The sequence below is a fragment of the Belonocnema kinseyi genome, chromosome 5, assembly GCF_010883055.1.
Source record: "Belonocnema kinseyi isolate 2016_QV_RU_SX_M_011 chromosome 5, B_treatae_v1, whole genome shotgun sequence".
Classification (NCBI taxonomy): domain Eukaryota; kingdom Metazoa; phylum Arthropoda; class Insecta; order Hymenoptera; family Cynipidae; genus Belonocnema; species Belonocnema kinseyi.
In genome coordinates this window covers 130,361,108-130,383,951 of record NC_046661.1, presented here as the reverse complement: position 1 = coordinate 130,383,951, position 22,844 = coordinate 130,361,108, and the positions used below count along the sequence as shown (strand labels likewise).

General features: G+C 24.0%; 1 protein-coding gene across 2 annotated transcripts in view; it reads left to right on the top strand.

Annotated features, from left to right (window-relative positions):
* Positions 1-6,265: 6,265 nt before the first annotated feature.
* Positions 6,266-22,844, top strand: part of LOC117172601 (PAX-interacting protein 1-like) — a 71,094-nt gene continuing 54,515 nt past the window's right edge. Inside the window, exons 1-3 of one of the 2 annotated variants that reach the window (XM_033360689.1) lie at positions 6,266-6,482; positions 17,303-17,487; positions 21,375-22,639. In XM_033360689.1, the coding sequence (XP_033216580.1) occupies positions 6,387-6,482; positions 17,303-17,487; positions 21,375-22,639 (1,546 nt within the window). In that variant the 5' untranslated portion in view covers positions 6,266-6,386. The remainder of the gene's footprint in view (positions 6,483-17,302; positions 17,488-21,374; positions 22,640-22,844) is intronic. The other variant, XM_033360691.1, reaches the window with a different exon arrangement.

Below are 22,844 nucleotides of genomic sequence, written 5' to 3'. Positions count from 1 at the left end.
TAATAGCCAAGCTATAAGAAAAATCACCTTTGCCTCACTGGTTGCCCCCCCCCCCCTCATCCTATATTTTAATTTTAGAATACAGTCCAGACTAATAATTGGATAGAAATTAATTTGTTAATAAGGGTAATAAATTTGCTTTTATTATAAGAAATACTCCGATTAGAAAGAACTATTTAAATACTATTTAATCATTTTTTCTAGAATTTGAAATCCAAAAATGAGCGATTAGAGGGGCTGCAGATTCTTTTTTAAACAATCAACTTATATTATTTAGTATAAAAATTCACATAGTTCTAGTCGAAAATTAATATTCTGGATTTAAAAATCCTCTTTTTAGTTAATAATGTAACTATTATGTTAAAAATTTGTTTATTTCTAGTTGAATTTTTGTAAACTGAAAATTCATAATTATATTTCTAATCAACAATTTATATTTTGCAGATAAAAATTGATATTTTTTAGTTGAGAATTAATCTTTTGTAGTAGAAAATTTATATTTTGTAGTTAAAATTTCTGTTTTTTGGTATAAAATTATTTTATTGAGTGAAACTTCAGAAGCTAACAATATTAAACATTATTTTTTCTGGAATTTGAAATACAAAAATGGTCGAAAAAAGGGGTGGCAGATTATTTTAAACAAAAATCAAATTTGTTCAATCTAGTGAAAAATGCACGTCTTTTTGGTAGAATGTAAATATTTTGGATAAAGAATTATTCTTTTTAGTTATAAATTGAACTATTTTGTTTAAAATTCGTTTATTTCTAGTTAAAACTATATTTTTTAACTGAAAATTCACAATTATTTGTTTAGTCCAAAATTTATTATTTTTTTTCAGTAAAAAATTTAAATTTTGGAGTTAAAATATTATATTTTGTAGTTGAAAATTCACGTATTTATAAAATTTTGCTGTTTTGGTTGAAAATTAATCTTTTTGGTGATGAATTCAAAGCTTCAGAGTATTAAAAATTATTTTTTCGGGAATTAGAATTCCAAAAATGGTCGAGTCTTTTTGATCAAAAATTAATATTTTGTGTGCAAAAATGGATCTCTTCAGTTATAAATTTAACTATTTCGTTGAAAATTCGTTTACTTTTAGCTGAAAATGAATTTTTGAAATGAAAATTCACAATTATATTTTTAGTCCAAAATTTATATTTTGTAGTTGTAAATTTATATTTTTTAGTAGAAAATTTATATTTTTTAGTTAAAAATTCATATTTTCAGTTCAAAATTTATATTTCGTGGTGAAAAATGTATGTATTTTTCAAATTTCTGCTTTTTTGGTAGAAAATTAATCTTTCTGTTAAAAAATTCAAAGGTTAAGAATATTTGAAATAATTTTTTATGAAATTTAAAATCCAAAAATGCCCGATTGGAGGGGGGGGGGGCAGATTCTTTTGTAAACAATACCATTTTTTGCAACAAAAATTCTGTGAAAAATTCACCTTTTGAATCTCCTAGGATCTTCAATGAAAAATTCTTTTAAGATGTAAACGAGCATGTCTTTATTTTTAAAGACAAATTGTTCTAAACAATCATTATTTTTATATTAACTTTTTTTGAACAAATTTCTTAAACATTATTGTAAAATTATTGGGAAAGGAGGATGATTTCTCATGACTATAAGGTGATTTTTTAATCGTTCGAATAAACATTTCTTTTTAAGTGTGGGATAATTTTGTTCAGTCTACTTTGTTCTGCGGTATAAATGAATGCTGAGGTGCGCATCGTACTAATCAGTTGTTTATTTATGCTACCTAAAAAACTGAATTGGTAACAAAATTATCCATCAAATTACGTGGTCAGTTTTTTTTGTGACTCCTGTATTTAAATAAATATTTTAAACAATTTCAGTATAAACACTTAAAAAATCAGATATTTAATAATGCAAAATTATATTTCAAATAAATAAATGCTTTCATTTCGATACTAACGTCTGTCTATCGACATTAAAAAAATTTAAAAAATGTTTTTAATTTTTGCAACTGTTCTTAAGTTTTTAATTGCTTATCAATTTTTAATTTATGACAATTTTTTGTTACTTAATACCATTCTATTTTTTTATGCACTTAAGTTATATACGGGCATGTTTGTTTAAATAAATTGTTAAAAAGAATTTCAGGTTATATTATCTTCGAACAAATGTCCTTTTGTTGAATAATATGACATATTAATAAAAACGCTTTAAAATTTATAATTGATTCACAATTGAAGTAATTACTATCTGTGTATTTTTAAATGGAGACATGGTCTCACATAACCTAAAAACACACAGGCACAACTACTGCGCATTCCAGAGATATCTTCGTTCTGACACCACTGTTTGAATCAGTGGTGTCAGAGCGAATTGTACGTAGTGACTTTACTGACAAGATGTCTGCATGCCGAGGGACAAAACATTTTCTTTTTTGGAAACGAATTATATTTACTATAAATGTATTTGGAAAATATTTTCAAGTTTCAAAAGCTATTCAGTTAAATAAACAAAACGTGAGAAAAAAATTATCGATTTTGTTATTAAATTTAATAGCTTCTGAAAAAATGAAAAATAATATCCAAATGCCAAATACATTTATGGTGCAAAATCATTCTTTCCCCCAAGTTATTAAAAAAATTAAAGAGTTATCCAATACCAAAGATATTATAAATATTTTAGTCCAGACAACAGCGTTACCGCTAGAGAAATTATCCTCTAGGGTCCCGAAATTATTCCACTAGAATTCCTTCGTGTCGGTTCCGTTCCGATAGTCCGACACAAAGGAGTTCTAGTAGAATAATTTCGGGAGCCTAGAGGATCTTTGATAATTTTTCTAGCGGGAACGCTGCCAGACAATTACATTATTGTTGTCCCTCGGTGTTCAGACATCTTGGATTTCCCCACTCAATTCTTTTTTAACGATTTTATTACTTGATTAAATATATATTTTTTTTTAAATAAAATCTAAATCACTTATATGGCGAAAAATAATTTTGTTCAAGTTATTTAAAAAATTAAGTTTCATCGCATGCAATTGGTATATTGGTATTATTGCTTAGTCCTCGGCTTCCAGCCACGTTGCTATCAAACGTCACAATTTAAAGATGCTAATACGAGATACCAGCCGCTAGAGGGCGGTAACTGCTCTAGTCACAGTTATGTGGAAAATTAATTAGATCAAAGAAAAATTGTTTTTATTTTAAAACAAATTATTAATAAAACTTTAAAGTTTATGTATAAAACAAATTTAAAAGTGTTGAAAATTATATTTTTCATCAAAATAGGTCAATTTTCAATCACAATGAAATTCGCTTACAACCAAAAGAGGCAAATTGTCAATAAAATACATGAGTTTGCAACTAAATGGTTGATTTTTCAATGAAAAGAAGACTTTAAAGATTTTAAATTGAAAATGAAAACCTTTGAATTCAATCAAAATTGAGAATGATTTAATAAATTAGGTAATTTTTCAAATAAAACAGTTTAGTTTTGAAACGAAAATCAGACAAGAAAAAAAATGTCAACGAAAATGTTAAATTTTCTAGCCGAAAAGACTATTTTAATGCTAAACTGTTCGCATTTTAGTTTAAGTTAAAAAAAATTGCAACCAAGTTGTAAATTTAAAAAAAACACTATTTTACTGCAAAAAAGTTGGACTTTTAATTCGAAAACACGGCATTTTTTATAAACTAGAAACTTTTATTATTAATTTGAATTCAAAAAATATTTTTTATTAATTAAATTTGAATGTTCGCAAGTATTGGGCCCGCACAGTGTTAGAAGTAAACTATCCTATTCTAAAAAATCCGTCTTTTCGTTAGAAATTTATCCTTCTTAGTTGACAGTTAATCTTTTTTATTCAAAGTTATTTATTAAATTTAAAATGATACATTTTGTTGCGTTTTTTTAAATTAATGTTTATTACCTGAATTTTACTAATTGAACTAACTTTTTTTTTTTAATCTATTTTTCTTAATTGAAAATTCATGCATTTTTTTAAATTGGTCTTTTTTGGTATAAAATAAATCTTCTTACTTGAAAATATATCTTTTTGCTTGAAAATTCGACTATTTCGTTAAAAATTCCTTTTTTCTTACGTTTCATATTTTAGATGAAAATTCCTTTCTTTGGTTGAAAACTTAACCTTAACCGTACTTTACAATTTAAATATTCCATTTTCGGTTAAAATTTTATCTTTTTTAATTGATAATTGAAATATTTGGATAAAAGTAATCTATTTTTAGGAAAATTCGTCTTTTTTGGTAGAAAATTATCATTCTTTTTGTTCTAAATTAATTTATTTTGCGTGAAAATTTTACATTTTTATTTTTTAGTGACATTTTTTATTTTTAGTTGAAAATGCATGTGTTTTGTGGAAATTCATTTTATTTGTAGAAATTTGTTGTTTGTAATTCATCTATTTGGTTTAAAAAATTGTTGTGGTCTGATTGTTCGTGCTTTTAGTTAAAAATTTATTTATTTAATTGAAAGTTGAACTCTGTTCTTGCAATTTAATCTTTGTTGCAAAAAAAAAACAATTTTTTGGTTGAAAATTTAACTTTTTTTCAAAATAATTTTTTTATTCATATTTTTTGGTATCAAATTCATCATTTTTGTAAAAAATACATTACTTTCAATTAAAATTCAACTAATTCGTTGAAAATTCGTTTTTCTAGTTAAATCACCATTTTAAAGTGAAAATTGAATTATTGCATTTTTTATGGAAAATTAACATTTTTTAGATGAAAATTTTTCTTTTTTGGTAGAAAAATCGTCCCTAAATAGTGAAAAAATTATTCTGCTTAGTTGTAAATTCATCTGTTTTTTTTTAAATTCATATCTTTAATTAAACACTTTACCATTAGGGAAGAAATTCTCTTTTTTTGTTGATACTTAATTTTTTTACTTGACAATCTAAAAATTCCATTTTCTGTTACAAATTTATCTTCTTCAATCAAAAATGTCAATACTTGATTGAAAATTAATCTTTTGGAGTTCAAAATTTATATTTTGCAGTTGAAAATTTATATTTTGTAGTTGAAAATTCATACTTTTATCAAAAATTCTGTTTTTGGTATAAAATTAATTTTTGTTTGGTGAGAAATTCAAAGGTTAAGAGTATTAAACATTCATTTTTCTGGAATTCGATATCCAAAAATGGTCGAGGCGAAGGATGGCAGATTCTTTTTCAAAAAATCAAATTTTTTTAAGTCAGTAACAAAATTCACGTTTTTTTTGTATAAAGTAAATATTCTAGTTAATAAATTAATCTTTTCAGTTCAAAATTGAACTATTTTGTTGAAAATTCTTTTAATTCTAGTTGAAAACTAATTTTGTTAACTGAAAATTTACAATTATATTTTTATTCAATAATTAATATTTTTTATTGAAAGTTAATCTTTTCTAGTTGAAAATTTATATTTTGTAGTTGAAAGTTTATGTGCTTATAAAAATTTTGCTTTTCTGGCAGAAAATTAATCTTTTTGGTTAAAAATTCAAAGGTTAAGAAGGTTCAAAATAATTTTTTTAAAATTCGAAATCCAGAAATAGGCGATCAAAAAAAAAAATCTTAAGTAATCAAATTTTTTAATTCATTAAAAAATTCGTCCTTTTTGGTTTAAAAACTATCATTCTTTTTTATTCTAAATTAATTTCTTTTTGATGGAAATTAAAAAAATTTCTTACAAAATTTTCCTTCTTTAATTGAAAATAAATTGTTTGAACATGAGATTGAACTTTTTTATTTTCGGATGAAATTTTTAAAATTTTTATTTAAAAAAATCATGTGTTTCGTAAAAAAATTAATTTTTTTTTGGGTTGAAGATTCATCTATTTGGTTAAAACCTTTTTTTGCCTAGCTGTTCATCATTTTAGTTAAAAATGCATTTCTTTGGTAAAAAAATTGAACTTTATTCTTCAAATTTTATCTTTGTGAGTAAAAAATTAACTCTTTTGATTGAAAATCCATCCTTTTGTTTAAAAATTTACCTATTTTTTGAAATATTATTGTCTTTGCCAAGGCGGTTATGTGAATAAATAAACCTTAAAAAAGTTAAAACCGAAAAAAAATAAAAACATATACCTTAAAACTTCTCTCAATAAAAAATAATTTTATATTCTACAAAATCAGAAATACGCAAGGGAAACTGACAAGTCATTAAAAAAAGCAGGTTTTCCCTTATTCAATTTGAATTTTCGCGCGGTTTTGACTTGCGCAGCCAGCGCCAACTAGTGGCGGAGAATCAAATTCCAGTCGACGTCAGGGAAAAGAAGGAACATAACCTAAAACTTGCGATCATAATAATAACAAAGCGACGCGCCGGAATTTTTGTTACTAAAAATCGCGAAATCTCGTATGCATTCCCGACTTTTGGCCTCGGAAGTTGTGAAGGTGTTCTTCGCAAAATGGGTGATATTCGGGCTGGCCTTGAGGAACTAAAATTGGACGGTGCACTTTTCGCCAACGTCAAATACTACGTCAGCGGCGAGGGAGATCCTAAGGTGTGTTTTCCGTTTCATTTTCATATTTCCTCCTCACTACGAATGATCTCTGTTGCTTTACAATCTGTTTCTCTTTCCTCCCTCAAACCTTCGAAAAACGATTTCAAAATTCACTCCAGAAGTCGTCTTTTTTTTTATCTTTTTGACTCCATACGTGGTGTTTGACAAAAGGCCCTCGAACAAAGAAACCATTTCACCCGTTTCGACGCAATCTCATTTACTCACTGCATTCTGCATGTGTGGAATTTTCGAAGTTAATTCAATAAATTCGGAGAAATACTCGAATTCATTTCAATTTTTTGGAAATTGGGGTTATGTGTTCGTATAAAATCACTGTGCGCCTTCGTCTTGAACTTAAATTCTGATTTCTTAAAGGTGGTGAATTGTAATTAATTTTTCAGTTTTTTCTTTTATGAAAATTATCAATTTTATTATTTTTTAACTCAAAAAATGTGTAAAAGTAAAAATTGGTGATATTTTTCAAGAGTTTTTTGTTCCGATGGACATATTTTTGAAATTTTTATCGAAAGTATTTCAAAGTGTTGGAAATAATATCTTGAGAGATTCAAAGTGATTTGCAATTTAAACACTTTTTAAATATAATGACAAAAGTCCTTGATATCAACAATTTAATTTATTATAAACAATAATTTAAATAATATTTATTGATAAAATATTATTAAATTCAGAAGAAAAACTTTTCATTCCGCCCTTGGAGAGCTTTGATAATAAAAAGGATTATTTTTATTTAATTATCAACATTCTTTTAATTGAAACTTGAAATTTTAAAAGGTTTGTTAAAATTTTTTTTTGTAGAAAATTTATCTTGTTTGTAAAAACAGCGTATTTTTGGTTGAAAGTTCTTTTTTTTTGTCCTTGCAAACTAATTTTTCAAACTAAACGTTTAACTCTTCCATTTTTTGTTGAAAATCGACCTTTTTAGGTGAAAATAAAACTTGATCATTTTGATTGGAAATTAATTTTTTTAACTGAAAATTGAAATTCTGGTTTTTGTTAAAAATGTATCTTATTTTAGTTGGAAATTTGACTTTTTTGGTAGAAAATGAATCGTTTCGAGAAAAACTACATCGTTTTGATTGAAGATTGAACTATTTTATTAAAATTTGTTTCTTTTTTTGTGGTTAAAAATTAATTTTTTAGGTGAAAGTCTAACTTCCATTTTTGGTTGAAAAATACGTTTTTTGTATTATGTTTTTTTTTAGTGGAAATTTCGTCTATATTGGTAGAAAATAAATCTTCCTAATAAAAATGGCATAGCTTTGAATGGAAATTTATTTTATTTTTTTGCGAAAAAATGTAACTATTTTTGTTAAAAATTTATCTTTTCTTTGTTGAAAATTTGTCTTTTTTTTGTTTAGAAAATTAATCTCCTTGGTAAAAATTTCATTGTTTTGATTAAAGATAGAACTATTTTGTTGAAAATTCGTTAGTTTCTTGGTTAAAAATGTTGTTTTTTTTTAACTAGAAGTTTAACTTTCATTTATAGACGGAAATATATTTTTTTATTTTCTAAATTTATGTATTTTTTAAAATTCTTTTTAGTTGAAAATTCTTTTTTTTTGTAGCAAATTAATCTTCTTAGTAAAATTGCATGGTTTGGATTGAAAATTGGTTTGTTGTTGTTTAAAAGTTACCTTTTTTAGTTGAAAATTCGACGTCTTAGTAGAAAATTAATCTTCTTAGTAAAATTGGCATCGTTTTGGTTGAAAATTGACTACTTTTTTTTTAATTCGTTCTTTTCTGATTGAAAATTTTGTTTTAACTTAAAATTGAACTATTCAATTTTTTGTTAAAAATTCATCTTCATTAGTTGAAAATTTGTCTTTTTCAGTAGAAAATTAATCTTCTTGTTAAAAATTTGTATCATTTTGGTTCAAAAATTATGTCTTTGGTGACAAATTTAACTATTTCTTTGACAATTCGTTGTTTTATTGACTTTAGTTGAAAATTCGTTTGTTTTTTTTTCTTAGAAAATTAATCATCGTTATTTGTTATTTTCTTCGTTAAAACTGTTCTGTTTTTGGTTGGAAATTACCTTTTTTAGTTAAAAATTTATGTATTTTTAAAAATCATTATTATTTTTTGTTTGAAAATTCGTCTTTTTGGTAGAAAATTAATTTTCTTGGTAAAAATTGCATCGTTTTCGTTGAAAATTTTTTTTATTTTATTTTTTTATATGAATATTGAACTATTCCATTTTTTATCGAAAATTGACCTCTTAGGTTGAAAATTCGTTCTTTCCTGGTTGAAAATTATTTTTTTAACTTAAAATTGAACTATTTAATTTTTTCTTGAAAATTGATGTTTTTGCTCAAAAGAGTGCATAGTTTGTGTTAAAAATTGAATTATTTTGTTGCAAATTCGTTATTTGTTATTGTATAAACATATGTTTTTTTAAATGCAAATTTAACGATTCCATTTTTGATTGAAAGTTTATTTTTTTTTTAGTTAAAAATTCGTCTATTTTTGAAAAATCTTACTTTTTAGTAGAAAACTCGTCCTTTTTTGTAGAAAATTAACCTTTTTTGGTAAAAAAACTACATCGTTTTGGTCTCAAATTAAACTTTGCTTGTAAAATTTCGTGTTTTTATAGTTTAAAATGAAATTTAATTGAAAATTTAACTGTTAAATTTTTGGTTAAAAATGTATGTTTTTTAGGTGAAATTCTTCTTTTTTTTTGTAGAAGGAAAAAATGGAAGAAATGTGTAGTTTTGTTTGAAAATTAAACTATTTTGTAGCAAATTTTTGTTTTTCTTTGTTAAAAATTAATAATTTTTTTAAAACTGTATGTTTAACTATACTATTTTTATTTGAAAGTTTGTCTTTTTATCTTAAATCATTAAAAAAAATTATTTTAATTCTTTTTTTTATCTCAAGACTTAACTATTCCACTTTTGTTTGAAAATTTATCTTTTTAATTTCAAAATTGTTTAAAATTCTCCTTTTTTTGGTAGAAAATTAATCTTCTTAATAAAAACTGCATCATTTTGGTTAAAAATTGAACTATTTTTTTGAAAATTGATCTATATATTGTGTGGAAATACATTTATATTTTTTGTTGAATTTTTTTTTAGTTGAAAATGCATATTTTTTAAATAGCAAATTAATCTTTTTAGCAAAGAATGCATCGTTTTGGATAAAATTTAAAAAAATACTTTTTATATTAGAAAATTAAAATTGTTGATAAAAAATGTTTCGTTTTGGTTGAATATTGAACTGTTTTGTTAAAAATTCTTTTTTTTTGTGACAAAATATTTTTTGTTTGTTGAAAATTATTATTTTTTCTAATTCAAAATTTAACGATTACACTCTTGATTGAAAATTCATGTATATTTGACAATTCTCCTTCTTTAGTATTTTTTTTTTTTTGTAAAAAAATCATAATTTTTGTAGAAAATTGGTATTTTTCTTCGATGAAAATTAGTTTTATTTGTTAAAAGTTTAACTATTCCGTTTTTGGTGGAAAATTTATCTTTTTTATTTGAAAATTCTTATATTTTTCAAAAAAAATTTTTGGTTGAAAATTAATATTGTTAAAAAAATGCATTGTTTTAACTTGAAATTAGTCTCTGTTTTGATATTCAACTATTTTGTGAAAATTTGTTCGTTATTGGTTTAAATTAAATTTTTTTAACTGAAAATTTAACGATTCCATTTTTGATTAAAGTTTATTTTTTTATTTGAAAATTCGTTTATTTTTGAAAAATTCTATTTTTTAGTAGAAAACTCGATTTTTTTGTTGTAGAAAATTGATTTTTTGGTAAAAACTACATTTTAATTTTAAAGATTAATTTGTTGAACTGAAAATTTAATTATTCTGTTTTTGATTACAAATTTAATCTTTTTAGACGAAAATTCGTCTTTTTTGTTAATTGAAAATTGAACTGTTTCATTTTTGTTTAAAAATGTATCTTTTTTAGGGGAAAATTCGTCTAGTTTTTGGTAAAAGATTAATCTTCTTGGGAAAAATGTATCGTTTTGTTTGAAAATTAACCTATTTTGTAGAAAAATTTGTTCTTTCTTGGTTAAAAATTAATTTTTTTTTACTAATTATTTGTTTAAATGAAAGTTTAACTATTCCGTTTTCAGTTGAAAGTTAATTTTTTTTAGGAGAAAATTCATGTATTTAAACAACTTTTTTTTGGTACCAAGTTAATTTTCTTGGTAAAAACAGCATAATTTTGGTTAAAAATAAAACTATTTTGTAAAGGATTGATCTATATATTGTTTTCTAATTCATTTCTATCTTTTTTTTAAATATCTCTTTTAGATGAAAATTCTTTATTTCTTTTTTTTTTTTTTTTTTTGATAGAAAATTAATCTTCTTAGAAAAAATGCATCGTTTTGGTTGAATGTTCAACTATCTTGTTTAAAATTCTTTTTCGTTTTGATTCAAAATTAACCTTTTTTACTGAAAATTGTACTGTTCCACTGTTTAAAAAATGTAATATTTTTTAGTTTTAAACTCCCATATTTTAGAAAATTCGTCTTTTTATGTTAGAAAATTAAAATTGTTGATAAAAAATACTTCGTTTTGGTTGAATATTGAACTATTTTGTTAAAAACTTTTTTTTTTGTGAAAAAATCTTTTTTGTTTGATGAAAGTTATTATTTTTTCTAATTCCAAATTTAACTATTACACTTTTGATTGCAAATTAATGTATATTTGACCGTTCTCCTTCTTTAGTAGACATTTTTTTGTAGAAGATTAATCTTCTTGGTAAAAAATCATTGTTTTTGTAGAAAATTTGTATTTTTCTTTGATGAAAATTAATTTGGTTTGTTAAAAGTTTAACTCTTCCGTTTTTGGTGGAAAATTAATCTTTTTTATTTGAAAATTCTTATATTATTCAAAAAAAAATATTGGTTGAATATCAATATTGTTAAAAAAATGCATTGTTTTGGCTTGAAATTTATTTCTTTGTTTTGATATTTAACTATTTTGTGAAATATTGTTCGTTATTTGTTTAAATTTAATGTTTTTAACCAACTATCAATTTTATTATTTTGTCATTGATAATCAATTTCGAAAGAAAACTTTTTATTAATTCTCTCTTGGAAATTAAAAGAAACATTTTTGTTTAATTATCAGAAATTTATTAAAAAATATTTATAATAATAAATAAAATTTTCAGATAGTAATTATAAATTGCTGAATTGAGGGCAAAAAAAGGTTGATTAGAAAAATTTATCTAGTTTCGAGAAAACATTTGTAGAATTTTCCTATCTGAAAGTGATACTCACCAGTAATTGGAGCAGGCTCGGCTGCGGATTGCGATAAAAAAATCTAATCTACAGTTTAAATAAGAAATAAAAACTACATTCTGAGATATTAAATTTCTGAGTTGTTAAAGAAAGGTTTAACCTAAAAAATTTTAGTTTACAATTTCACAAGTTTTGAAAACCGGCTTTGGATAACAATTAAAAATCGAGTGTTTAATTTTTAACAAAAATATGAATTTGCAACAGAGATGTGGAGACGCTGAGTAATAACAAAAATTGTTTGTTATAAATATTCTATTCCGAAAATTAATTTTTTTTTTGGTTACTTAATATATTAAAAGATGAGAATTCAAACAAATAATTTCAATAATATTAATATATATTAATTAAACAATATAATATAAAATATATATTATGTATAAAAGAAATAATATATTAAACCCATTAAATTACAATAATAAGGTCAGTTTATTTTTTTTTTTTTAATATCTCTTGGTTGAAAGTAAATTTTGTTGTTAAAAATTCAACCGTTTTGTTGAAAATGCATCTCTTTCGGTTCAGAAATGAAATATTTTGGTGATAATTAGAGCTTTTCTGGGGTGAAATTAATTTTTTAAACTGAAAATTTAACCACTTCAGTTTTTTCGTAAAATTTTTGTTAGGTGAAAGTTCGCCTTTTTTTCAGAAAATAATATTTTCGGTAAAAAATTCCATTGCCTTAATTGAAAATTGAACTATTTTGGTACAGAATCGGGCTTTTCTGGTTAAGTTTCTTTTTAAACTGAATATTTAACTTCCATTTATGGTTAAAAATGAAAATTTTTTAGATAAAAATTCGTCTTTTTGGTATAATACTAATCCGAAATTCGTTTTTTTTTCTTGTTTGAATATTAATTTATTCAACTGAATATTTCACTCGTTATTTTTTGTTAAAAATTTATGTTTTTAGTTTAAAATTCGTCTTTTTTGGTAGAATATTATTCTTCTTGATAAAAAATGCACAGTTTTTTTTGAGAATTAAACTATTTTGTTAAAAATATGTTTTTGTTTGTTGCTTGAAAATTAATTGTTTGAAAAAAATTTTAGCGATTCCATTTTTAGTTGCAAAATTATTATTTTTATTAGAAAAATTGATTGGTTCATAATTAATTTTCTTAACTGAAATTTTAATTATTCCGTTTTTCGAAAAAAAAATATTTTTTTTTATATGAAAATTCGTTTTTTTTGTAGAAGATTAATCTTTTTCGCGAAAAATACATTGTTTTTGTTCAAAATTGAACTATTTTGTCCCAAATTCTGTTTTTTTATTAGTGGAATATTAACTTTTTTAACAGAAAATGTAACTTTTTCATTGTTGGTTAAAAATTTATCTTTTTAGATGAAAATTCATCTTTTTTTTATAGAATATTAATCCTCTTAGTAAAAAATCCATAGTTGTTGTTTAAAATTGAACTATTTTGTTGAAACGTCGTTTTTAATTCTTTGAGCATTATTTTTTAAACTTACAATTCAACGCTTTCGTTGAAAGTTCATGTATTTTATTGAAAATTCGTTGTTTATTTGTTTTTTCTTAGAAAATTATTCCTGATTGAAAATTCACTCCTTTGACTAAAAACTTAATTATTTTGTTGAAAATTAATTTTTTGTTAGTTCGTAAATTAATTTTTTTCAACCGAATATTTAACTTAAATTTCTGGTTGAAAAATTATTGTTATTAGTTGAAAACTCTTCTTTTTTGGTAGAAGATTCATCTTTCCTTTGTAAAATATAAATCTTCTTGGTAAAAAATACATCGCTGTGGTGAAGAATTAAACTATTTTGTTGAAAATTGTTTGTTTTTTTCTTGTTTCAAAATTAATTATTTAAATCTTGTACCAAATATTTGGATTTTATACGAATTTTTTGAATTTTAAAGCAAAAAATATGAATTTTCTATAAAATAGTTGAAGTTTCAAATCAATAATATAAATTTTCAACAAAAAAAAAGTTAAATTTTTCATCAAACTGGATTTTCGACCTGGAAATAAGAAGTTTCTATAAAATAGATGAATTTTTAACCAAACAAGGTGAAATTTCTACAGAAAGAGATGAATTTTAAAAGCAAAAAAAAAAAAGAATGTTTAACAGAATAATTGAATTTTCAATGAAGAAGAATTTTTTAGTTAATAAGAAAATCAATTTTCAACCAAATAGTTAAATCTTCAAACAATAAAAGAAGCCAAAAAAAGAAGCAAAAAGATGAGTTCTTAATGAAAAATTTATTATTTGAAGTTTTCATTGAAATTGATCATTTTTCAACCAAAAATTGAATAGTTACATTTTTAGTTAAAGAAATTAATTTTCAATAAAGAAGTCCAATTTTCATCAAAACAGTTCAATTCTAAACTAATAAAATAAATTTTTAACAAAGCAGTTCCACTTACAACAAAATAGTTGAATTTTCAACTAAAAAATATCAATTTTTAACAGAAAATAGAATAGTAAATTTAAAAAAATTAATTTTCTATAAAAAAACAACAAATTTTGAACAATAGTTGAATTCTTAATCAACAAAATAAATTTCTGACACAGTCGTTTCACTTTTAAGCAGTTATTTGAATTAAAAAAATATATGAATTTTTAGTTTGAACAATTAATTTTCAACAATAAAAAAAGTTTTAAACGAAATAGTTAAGTCTTATTCATATTGTCCAATTGTGAAACCTTTTAAAATACGAATTTTCCATAAAATATTTGAATTTTGACAGTATAAATTTTCAACTGAAAAGTAAAATTTGTTTATCAAACTTGATTTTCGGCCCAAAAAATAAGAATTTTTTACAATTTGTTGAATTTTGAAGTATACGGTTGAATTTTTTAACCAAAAAAGATGAAATTTCTGCAGAATTTCCAACAAATAAAAATTTTTGAATCAATAAAAGAAGCAAAAAGACTGAATACGATCAATTTTCATCCAAAAATGAAATAGCTAAATTTTAAGTTAAAGAAATTAATTTGCAATAAAAAAAGATGAATTTTCAACCAAATTGTTTAAGTATAAACTGATAAAATGAATTTTCAGCAAAGTATTTTAACTTTCAACCAAAAAATGCGAATATTTAATGACAAATTTAATAGTTGCAAGTTAATGGAATTTTTTGTACAAAAAATTAATTTAAAAATAAAAGAGTTTCTAACGAAATAGTTAACAAAAAATTTAATAGTCGTCTTTTTAACAAAAAATAGTCGCATTTTCTTAATGGGTTCTAATAAATAATAATAATAAAAATATATAATAATTTATAGGCCAAAGAATACTAACATTTGTTTACACTATTTTTACACTATTTTTGATTTGTAAAAGAATCGGCTATAATCCTAACTTTTTAACGACATAAAAAATGTATAAACTTACTAAAAAATGAAATAGTTAAATTTTCAGTTAAAGAAATTTTCAATAAAAAAGACGAATTTTCAACCAAATGTACGATTTTTAATTAAAAATTTGATCATTGAAAATGGATGGAAGTTTTAGTTTTAGAAAATTAATAACAAAAAAAGAGGTTTAAACGAAATAGTTAACAAAAAATTAAATATTCAACTTTTCAACAGAAAATAATGAACTTTCACCAAAAAATTTCAGTTAAACAAATTAATTTTCAATAAAAACGACGAAGTTTCAATGAAATTGTTTAAGTATAAACTGATAAAATGAATTTTTAACAAAGTATTTTAACTTTCAACCACAAAATACAAATTTTTAATGACAGATTTAATAGTTGCAAATGAATGGAATTTTTTGTTTGAAAAATTAATTTAAAAAAAAAGAGTTTCTAACGAAATAGTTAACAAACAATTTAATAGTCGACTTTTTAACCAAAAATAGTCGCATCATTTTCTTATTGGGTTCCAATTAATAATAATAATAATAATATATAATAATTTATAGACCAGAAAATACTAACATTTTATTACATTATTTTTGATTTGTAAAAGAATTGGCTATAATCCTTATTTATTAACAAACTAAAAAAATGTCTAAACCAACTAAAAAATAGAATAGTTAAATTTTCAGTTGAAGAAATTAATTTTCAATAAAAATACTCTTAACCAAATAAATGAGTTTTAATGAAAAATTTAATAATTGAAAATGGATGGAACTTTTAGTTTTAGAAAATTAATAACAAAAAAAGAGGTTTCAACGAAATAGTTAACAAAAAATTAAATAATCAACTTTTCAACCGAAAGTAATGAACTTTCAAACGAAAAATTTTAGTGAAAGAAATTAATTTTCAATAAAAAAAAAACGAATTTTCAACCAAATTGTTCAAGTTTAAAATAATAAAATGAATTTTTAACAAAGTAGTTTAACTTTTAACCAAAAAATAAGAATTTTAAATTAAAACTTAAAAATTTGAAAATGGATGGATTTTTTAGTTTAGAAAATTAATTTAAAAAAAAAATTTAACGAAATAGCTAACAAAAAATTTAATAGTCGGCTTTTTAACCAAAAATAGTCGCATTTTCTTATTGGGTTCTAATTAATAATAATAATAAATATTGATAATAATTTATAGACCAAAAAATACTAACATTTTATTACACTATTTTAAAATTATTTTGCATTTGTAAAATAATGGGCTGTAATCCTAACTTATTAACGAACTAAAAAATGGAATAGTTAAATTTTCCGTTAAAGAAATTAATTTTCAATAAAAAAGACGAATTTTCAACCAAATTGTTCAAGTCTAAAATAATCAAAATAATTTTTAACAAAGTAGTTTAACTTTCAACCAAATATATGAATTTGGAATGAAAAATTTAATAATTAAAAATGGATGGAATTTTTAGTTTGAAAAATTAATTTAAAAAAAGAGTTTTCGTCGAAATAATTAACAAAAAATTTAATAGTCGAATGTTCAACCGAAAATAATAAACTTTCAACTAACAATTTTTAGTTTAAGAAATTAATTAAAAAAAAAAATGTTTTATCCAAATTATTCAAGTATAAACTGATAAAATGATTTTCGAACAAATTATTTTAACTTTCAACCATATATATGAATATTGAATGAAAAATTTAATAGTTTGAAATGGATGGAATTTTTATTTTGCAAAATAAATAACAAAAAAAAAAGAGAAAAGAGTTTTCAACGAAATTATTCGTAAAAAATTTAATAAATAACTGTTTAACAAAAAATGATCGCATTTTCTTAATGTGTTCTAATTAATAATAATAAAAATAGACAATAATTTGTAATCCAAAGAATACTAAGATTTTATAATACTATTTTTACACTATTTTTGATTTGTTAAAGAATCGGTTATAATTGTAACTTATTCACCAACCAAAAAAAAAGTCTCCTTGCACATAAAAATATCTTTTCAACTTTGATAAATTCTCTATTCTACGCAAACACTCAATCTGACAAAATTTGCTTCTGTTTTCAGAAAAGCTGGCAAAGAACTAACCGCTCTTCACTTTATTCAAACTAAAATAGTAACTGATTTTTTTCTTCAAAAAGGCAATAGAGTGTTCAGAAATAATCGCGACCCGCTGTAATTTCCATAAACACGATAATTTCCATCTGTTTTAGATATTAAGTTTACTGCAAGAGGGTGGAGCAGAGAGATCAAATTATTTCAGTGACTTTGTAACACACCTAATAGCAGGTTACGAGGCGCTAGAAAATGATATCTCTGCCGCCAAGGATCTCTACGAAATTCCAGCCGTCACCCAGAACTGGATTCTATATTCCGTCAAATGCAAGAAGCTTCTTCCGTATCCTTTTTCACATAATATTCACTCCATTTTCTGTTTTTTTTTTTTTTTTTTTTTTTGTTATCGAATCATTTTCATTAATTATCGCTCCGGTATAAAAATCAAGTTATAAAAGTCAACTCAATAAAATTCACATTGTTTTAGGTAAACTGAATTTTGTCAAGGTGTGAAAAAAGTCCCTAAAAGTCATGGGAAATTTTTAAATGATTGTTTTGTAAGAAATTTCAAGAGAAAATCGAAAAAAGATCACAAAAAGTTTGGAATTATTTCCTAAAATCTTTAAAAGTGTGCATTTTTTAAGAATTTTGTAAAGTTTCACAAAAATGAAAGACATTTTTTGAGGTTCTTAAGAAAAATTAAAATAATTTTTTAATTTGAGGAGGTTATTTAAAAAGATTTTAGATGATTTCAAAGAAGAATCGGAAAGATTTTAAGGCAATTTTTTTAATTTTGCAGAATAAATGAAAAATGCTGGAAAAATTTGAATAATTTTTAGAAATTAGAAGGTTTAAAAGGTCTGACAAGATTTAAAAAAAAAAAACGAATTTTTCTTATATTCGTGTGCAAATTTTAAATAATTTTTTATTTTGAAAAATGAACTTTAAGAGGAAATTGAATAAAGTTTTTAAACATAACAAACGATTTCATAAAATTTCTAAAATTAGTTTAGAAGATTTTAAAGCGATTTTAAGAAATAATAGAATAAATAGAATAAAAAATATAATTATAAATATATAATAAAAAATATAATTAATTTAAGAAATATTTAGTAGAATTTAAAAGAATTTCGAAAGTTTCCAATAGAATAAACAATTTTTTTTTTTAATTTCTGGGAAAATTTAGAAGATTGTAAGGTATTTTTTATTTTTAATTTGGAATGATATTTGCAAATTTTGAGAAAAATTCCTGGAATTTAAGACGTTTTAAATAGATTACAAACATTTGAAAACTCGAAAACATTTTATGAAATGTATCAAATATTTTTTGATTCCTTCTCAATTTCTAGATTCTCTTTTGCCAGTCTGAAATATTAAAAAATCTTTGAAATTTTCTCAAGAATCGTTTGAAAATTATATTTAAATAAAACTAAAAACAAGGTGATAATACTTATTTTCTTGTCCTCAATTCTCTGAATTTAATTTCAGCATGGATTTATTATAGCACTTCGAAAAATAATTTTCGATTAATTTGAGCGTTGCCAAAGATAAAAAATATTCGTTAATGTTCTTTAGATTGACTACACAAATGTTTAAATATTTTAGCTTCCTTGCAATGTCTTTTTAATTTAAAAAATATCACATTTAAGAATTCGTTATTTTATTTTAATAGAAAACAATATTTTAGGATTGATCATATTCCTTGTTTTTCATCTATAGATATAATAATTATATTTATTATATAGTAGCATTATATTTTAAAACAGCAATATAAAAAAAGTTCTTTATCATTATATTTAAAACGAATATTTTTTTAATTCAAATTAATCTAAAATTATTTTTCGAAGAGTTATAATAAATCCATGCTGAAATTGAATTCTGATAATCGAGAACAATATAATAAGTATTACCATCTTGTTTTTAAATTTATGTAAATATCATTTTCATAATATTCTTGAGAAAATTTCAAAGATTTCTAAATATTTCAGGCTTGTCAAAAAAGACTCTAGAAGATTTTAAAGAATTTTTTTCATAATATAGGATTTTACGAAATATTATGAAAAACTCGAGTCTGTGATTTTAAAAGATGTTTAGAACTTTTAGAAGTTGGGAAGGAATCAAAAAATGTTTGATACATTTTATAAAATGTTTCCGAGTTTTCAAATATTTCTAAACAAATATTTCTCAAAAATCGAATTTTCAATTCAAATGATGAATTTTTTCTACCAAAAGGATTAATTTGTAACAAAATAATTGAATTCTCTAAGAAAAAGTGGCATTTTTAGCGAAAAAATATGAAATTTGTACAAAGCAAAGATTTCAGATAATTTTTCAACATCAAAAAAATATAAATTTTAAATAAAAAAGCAGAATTTTCAAATGAATAAATAATTTTAATTGATTTTTAAACAAAAAATAGGAATTTTAAACAAAAAGTAATTTTTCCAGAAAATAGTTTAATTTGTAACAAATCACTCGCATTTTTATCCAAAAAGATGCAATTTTGTTATTAAAAAAATATAAAATTTTAAATAAAAAATATAAATTTTCCGAAAAAATAGTTTTTATAAAAAAAAAAAGATTTTAGTTGTCTTGCTAGCAACAAAATATGAGTTTTAAAGTAAAAGTTTAATGTTCCAAAAGAATAGTTAAATTTGTATCCCAAAAATAAGAATTTTCAAGAAAACAGTTGAATCTGCAACCGAAAAGAATGTCTTTTTAATAAAATGGTTAACTTTTCAATAAAATAATAAAATATTAATCTAAAAAGATAATCTTCAGGAGTAAAATGATAAAAATCTGGAAAAATTTAATTTTGCTACGCTCAGAAGTACAATATTATCAAAGATATATCTTTGGTTTCATATCAAATAAATTTATATCAAAGAGACTTTAAAGGATTTGAAAAAGGCTTTAAGTGATCTTAGAGTTTCTCAAGAAAATTTTAATGATTTCAAAAAATTTGAAAGGATTTTAAAAGAATGCAGAAAAATTGAACGACTTTGAAGGAATTTTAAAGATTTTTTTAAGAATCCAAAAGTTTTAGTTTAGGTGATTTCAAAGAATGTCAAGTGACTTACTGAAAAGTTATTAAAAAAGATTTTAATGAATTTGAAGAGATTTCATGGGATACAATTTTTTTAATATTTTAAGGAATTTAAAAAACTCAAAGGATTTTAATTAACTGTACTGAAGTTCGAAAATTGTAAATGATTTTAAAGAAGTTGAAGAAATTAAAAAAAAAAATTTCAAGAATTTCTGAAAATTTAAATGTTTTTAAGGAATTACTATAGAGACTTCACGGGATTTCAAAAATTTTTGTAAAGGATTTAAAAATAATTGAAAAACATTTTAAGATTTACCATAAATTAAAAAAATTTTAAGACAGTTTTAGTGATTTTAAAGACTTTAAAGCTATTTAAAAAGTTTTAAAAAAAGTTATTTAAAAAGATTTAAATAAATTTTAAGAGACATCAAGAGATTTAAAGAAGTCTACAAAAAATTTAAGAATTTTAAGAGATATTAATTATTTTTAGTTAATTTTGACATTTTTAGAATGTTGTCAAAGAAGTTGAATGGAGTTCAAAAAAATGCGGAGGACTTTAAGGATTTCTAGAAACTATTATTATTTGACTAACTATTATTATTACATTATTTTACTAACTATTTTTTTTAATTTAAAAAATTTTTTAAATTGGCAAAATTTTGGTCTTAAAGCCAAAATGTAAGAAGGAAAATGACCATTTTTCCAGGACAATGATGCGAGTCATTTTAAACTTCAATTTATATTTTATAAACTTAATTATGGGTATAATGCTGCTAATTGTTTCGAAATTTAAGTCAATTATTATTTTATTTAAAATAAAAAATAATTTAAAATAAAATGAATTTTATTTTAATCATTTTAAATGTATTTAGCTTAATAATTAAAATATATTTAAATTTAAATAATATACGTTATGTATATATAAATATTATTATAATATAATTATTCTAAGGATTTTCAAGGAATCTTACGAGATTTCTAAGAATTCAAGTGACTTCAAGGAATTATTTTACAAAATTTTAAGACAATTTTTCTTACCGTTTGTGGGCGAAAAAAGTACCCTTTGGTCCCTATATTTTATTCCTTGGGAACTGTGAGGCCCGAATTTCTGAACCCGCCTTGTCCAGGAATCCTGAAATCCGAATGGAAATTATTCTCCTTATAAATCGATTCCACCTGATCAGAGTTCACTACTTTTCACCGGAGGATAATCAACTCTTTTCAAATGTACGAGCATGTATATCCCAAGTGAGTCGTTCGGACAGTAGAGCCCTCTGGGCTATGATAACTCTCCAGGGTGGAAAGTGCCAGCTTCGATTGGACCGTCACTGCACCCATCTGATAATCGGAAAAGCGAATGGCGCCAAGTACGAGGTCGCTGCGAGACATCACCTTCAGATCGTGACGCCCGACTGGGTGACCGAGTCGACAAAAAGAGGCTCCCTCGTCCACGAGGCCGAGTACCATCCGCGACTTCTCTTGTATCCCTCGCCAAACAGTTCCACCGCCCTCATCACCGGATTCATGGACGACGATGGCCTCAGCAATTCCATCCCGGAAGAACAGGAGGGAACGAATGCGGTCCTCGAGCAGCTGAAGCAGCGCATGCCCTGGAATCAGCCGAATCAACAAAATCCGCCAATTCTATCATCATCAAACGCCCAGGTCATCAATTCAACTTCCTCATCTGTCTTTCAATCTGCCAATTCTCGTAATGTTACCAGCACCCAGCAACAGCAGCAGCAGCAGCAGCAGCAACAACAACATCAGCAGCAGCATTTTGCTCGTTCAGTTGCTGCAACAACTTCCTCGGTCGCTTCGCCCGCCACGAGCCAAAACTTGATGAGTCAGAATTGGGTGCCGCCGAATTCACAGGCGAATAATATTCTGCAGATGAAGAGTCCCCTGCAGAATCAGATGCAGGAGCTGCAGAGTCAGGTGAATCAGCAGATTAATCAGCAGACTAGTCAGCAGATGAATCAGCAAGTTAATCAGCAGATGAATAATCAGATAAATCAACAGGCTAATCAGATAAATCAGCAACAGGGTAATCAGCAGAATAATCAGCAGGTGAATCAGCAGATTAATGTCTGGATAGGACAACAGCAGCAGCAACAGCAGCAGAATTTCACGCTTCTGAATCAGCATCAGATTCAACAGCAGACATTGATGGCCTCGCCTCAGCAGATTAACTCTCAGATCACGCAGATTCAGCTGACAAGTCAGCAACAGCTGCTCACCTCGCAACAGAAACAACTGATGACTAGTCCACCGATGTCTCATCAGAAATCTCAGCAAATCAGTCCACAGGGACACTTGTCGCAACAGATTTCTCTGCAGCAGCAATTGCCGGCTCAACAATTGCAGGGGCAACAGCAACTCGGTGGACAGCAGATGCAGGGCCAACAAATACAGGGACAGCAGCAATTATCTGGACAACAGTTAACAGGTAAAGTTTTTGAGTTTTTTAAAAAATAATTTTAGTCTGGGTTTGGTCTTACAAATTTACTCCTAGACAACAGTTAACAGGAAAAGTTCTTGAATTTTTTAAAAAATAATTTTAGTCTGGGTTTGGTCTTACAAATTTACTCCTAGACAACAGTTAACAGGTAAAGTTCTTGAATTTTTAAAAAAATAATTTTAGTCTGGGTTTG